At 39.9% G+C, this 2354-nt stretch overlaps 1 protein-coding gene across 1 annotated transcript in view; it reads left to right on the forward strand.

The window, feature by feature from the left end:
* Positions 1-867: 867 nt before the first annotated feature.
* DDX58 (DEAD (Asp-Glu-Ala-Asp) box polypeptide 58) overlaps positions 868-2354 on the forward strand; it is a gene marked incomplete at its 5' end in the record, with an annotated part of 15646 nt that continues 14159 nt past the window's right edge. The window contains 2 exons of the mRNA XM_010137818.1: positions 868-990; positions 1795-1908. Coding sequence (XP_010136120.1) covers positions 868-990; positions 1795-1908 — 237 coding nt within the window. The remainder of the gene's footprint in view (positions 991-1794; positions 1909-2354) is intronic.

The following is a 2354-nucleotide window of genomic DNA, read 5'->3' on the forward strand; positions in this document are numbered from 1 at the left end:
TAATATATAACAATAATACTTATATGTATATAGATATTTTATGTAGCTGATGGCTATACATATTATTTGGTTAACAGTTATATTTTATAAGTTTAAGATAATACTGTCTGTTGGGGCAGCTTCTGCTAACATCCAACTTAATAAAGCCAAAGTCGCTCTACTGAAGAGACGTTGTCCATACTGAAAGCATCTTAACACTAGTAGTTAAGAAGAGTTGCTAGTAGAAGTTCACTGCAGATAACCTTGTGCTTTCTGGAGCTGGGTTAGGGTGCAGATGTGCTCATTCTCCTTCTCCAAAAGCAGCGCTTTGTGATCATGTGTTCTGTTTGCAGTCACACTCTTCATCCAAAGCCCCATGACAGTTCTTTGAGACAGCAATAATTATGGGTCCAAAGAAAATTTTAGCAACCATCTTTGAAACCTCTCTTGATTAACATGTAAGGTAAAGGATGGAGATAGTCTTACCATTTCTAGGTCCTTCCAAAAGGTGGGGAGAAAAGGAGAACAAAGTCTTAAATTTACAAAGCTTCCTTGAACTCATAAGTATTTTTCATGTTTTTGGTTAATGTCCATGTTAAATCTGTAATCTCATCACTAAATACAGAAGATACAACTTTCCTCCCAGTCTGTTTTCTCCCTTGAGTTTTAAGGGATAGAAAAATGTCTGTTGTGTACACAGGTCCTCTAAACCCAAGATTCTCAGTGCCACTCACCTTACTTGAAATGGAGCCTAGAAGCAGCATCGTGTTATGTAGTCTTTCCATGCTAGCAACCAACTCTTTCACCTTGTCGTCCCATCAACATTTAAATTACAACATTTAAAAATTGAAAGGATCAATACCATGCACTTTTTTTGTGATTGTACAGGTAATGGCAAAGATGTTGATGGTGATATGACAGATGGCTCTGAGAACAGCTTTGAAACCACAGTGACATTTTCTGAAGAAGCAGAATATGATAATCTCAGTGAAAATCTCTGTTCAGATTCAGGTAAGGCTTAGTAACTTAAAACAGTCTGTGGCTGGAATCTTCCACTTCCTTACACTCCTGAAGGACGCAGATGCAGTGTGCCACAAAGGAAGGTACTGAGGAAACTAGTGAGAGTCTCTGACCTGATTTAGCTGTCTTCTGTTTTAATGTTTAAAGGATCTCAGGCCGAGCATTGCATATGTTAGGGATTGCCATTTGCCACATTTCTAGTGCAAAGTTGTTCTGTCAGCACGTTTTCAAAAAGGTGTCTGAACACCAGACTGTTTTTGATGCATCTCTTCTCTGATATAACTTACTTGCACATGACCAGATATTAGCCAGTTTAAGGACTGAATGTGGCTGCAAAGGATCTGCACGGTGGCTGTCATGTCTTGTATGGCAAATTTTGCTCCACCAGTGGTTTCCAGTTCCGTTCCATACGTGCCAGCACTCTGACAAGACCACAGTTTAAGAGTATTAACTTTAAGAAGTCAGCCTTCAAAAGGCTAAAAGGAATACTGTGCATATATGTGGAGGAAAAATAAGCCCTTGCGTTTTCTTTGAGTTGAAAAATGACTAGTTGAGGTGAGAATCTTGAAATGTGTTCATTTTAGGAAGCTGAGTGGTAACAAAAGCATTCCATCAAACCTACACAAAATTCTTGTCTGCTGTGTACATCCTGTTAAAAGGCTTGTCTGTCAGAGAATGCTCTGTGTAGACTGCAAGGACTCTACCTCTGTCATTTTAGATGGCAACTGAATGGGGCACAAGACTTTTTAGGCATTTCTGTGCAATGCTCTTCACTAAAACATGGTTCTCTTCTAGAAGGGATTTATCAGTCTTCACCTGTTTATGAATCAAAGAAGGCTCGGAACTACCAGACTGAACTTGCACAGCCTGCTCTCAATGGGAAAAACACACTGATATGTGCCCCCACAGGTAAGAAAACACATGTTTCTTCACAAAATTCTCCCAGTGTAGAGGGCTATGAAGGATAGTGATGGGTGAAGGTCGAGTCAGACTTTTCCAGCTGTTCATTCAAAAGCAGTCTTCCTTGCAGGAGAAGGTCCAGATTGAACCTGAAGTCAGTAACCAAGGGCAGCATCTATACTGAGCAAGACAGATGTGTCTCTTGATACTTCAGTGCTTGTATTCAAGTTTCCATGTTCTCATTCCCTGGTATGGGTTTTTGAGTTAAAATCACTCACTGATTATTGCTAATCTTAAAGAAGTTTGGCTTGCAATTTGAAGGAAAAAGTAGGATGAGTTGCCCTGAGACTCCCCTGTCTTCTGTACTGCAAAGCCTACGACATGGAACTTTGCAGTAGTTCATGACTGAATTAAGAATATCGAGGTTCAGCAGCAAAAGAGAGATCACTCAGCTC

The sequence above is a fragment of the Buceros rhinoceros genome, unplaced genomic scaffold (genome assembly GCF_000710305.1).
Source record: "Buceros rhinoceros silvestris isolate BGI_N320 unplaced genomic scaffold, ASM71030v1 scaffold41046, whole genome shotgun sequence".
NCBI classification, from domain to species: domain Eukaryota; kingdom Metazoa; phylum Chordata; class Aves; order Bucerotiformes; family Bucerotidae; genus Buceros; species Buceros rhinoceros.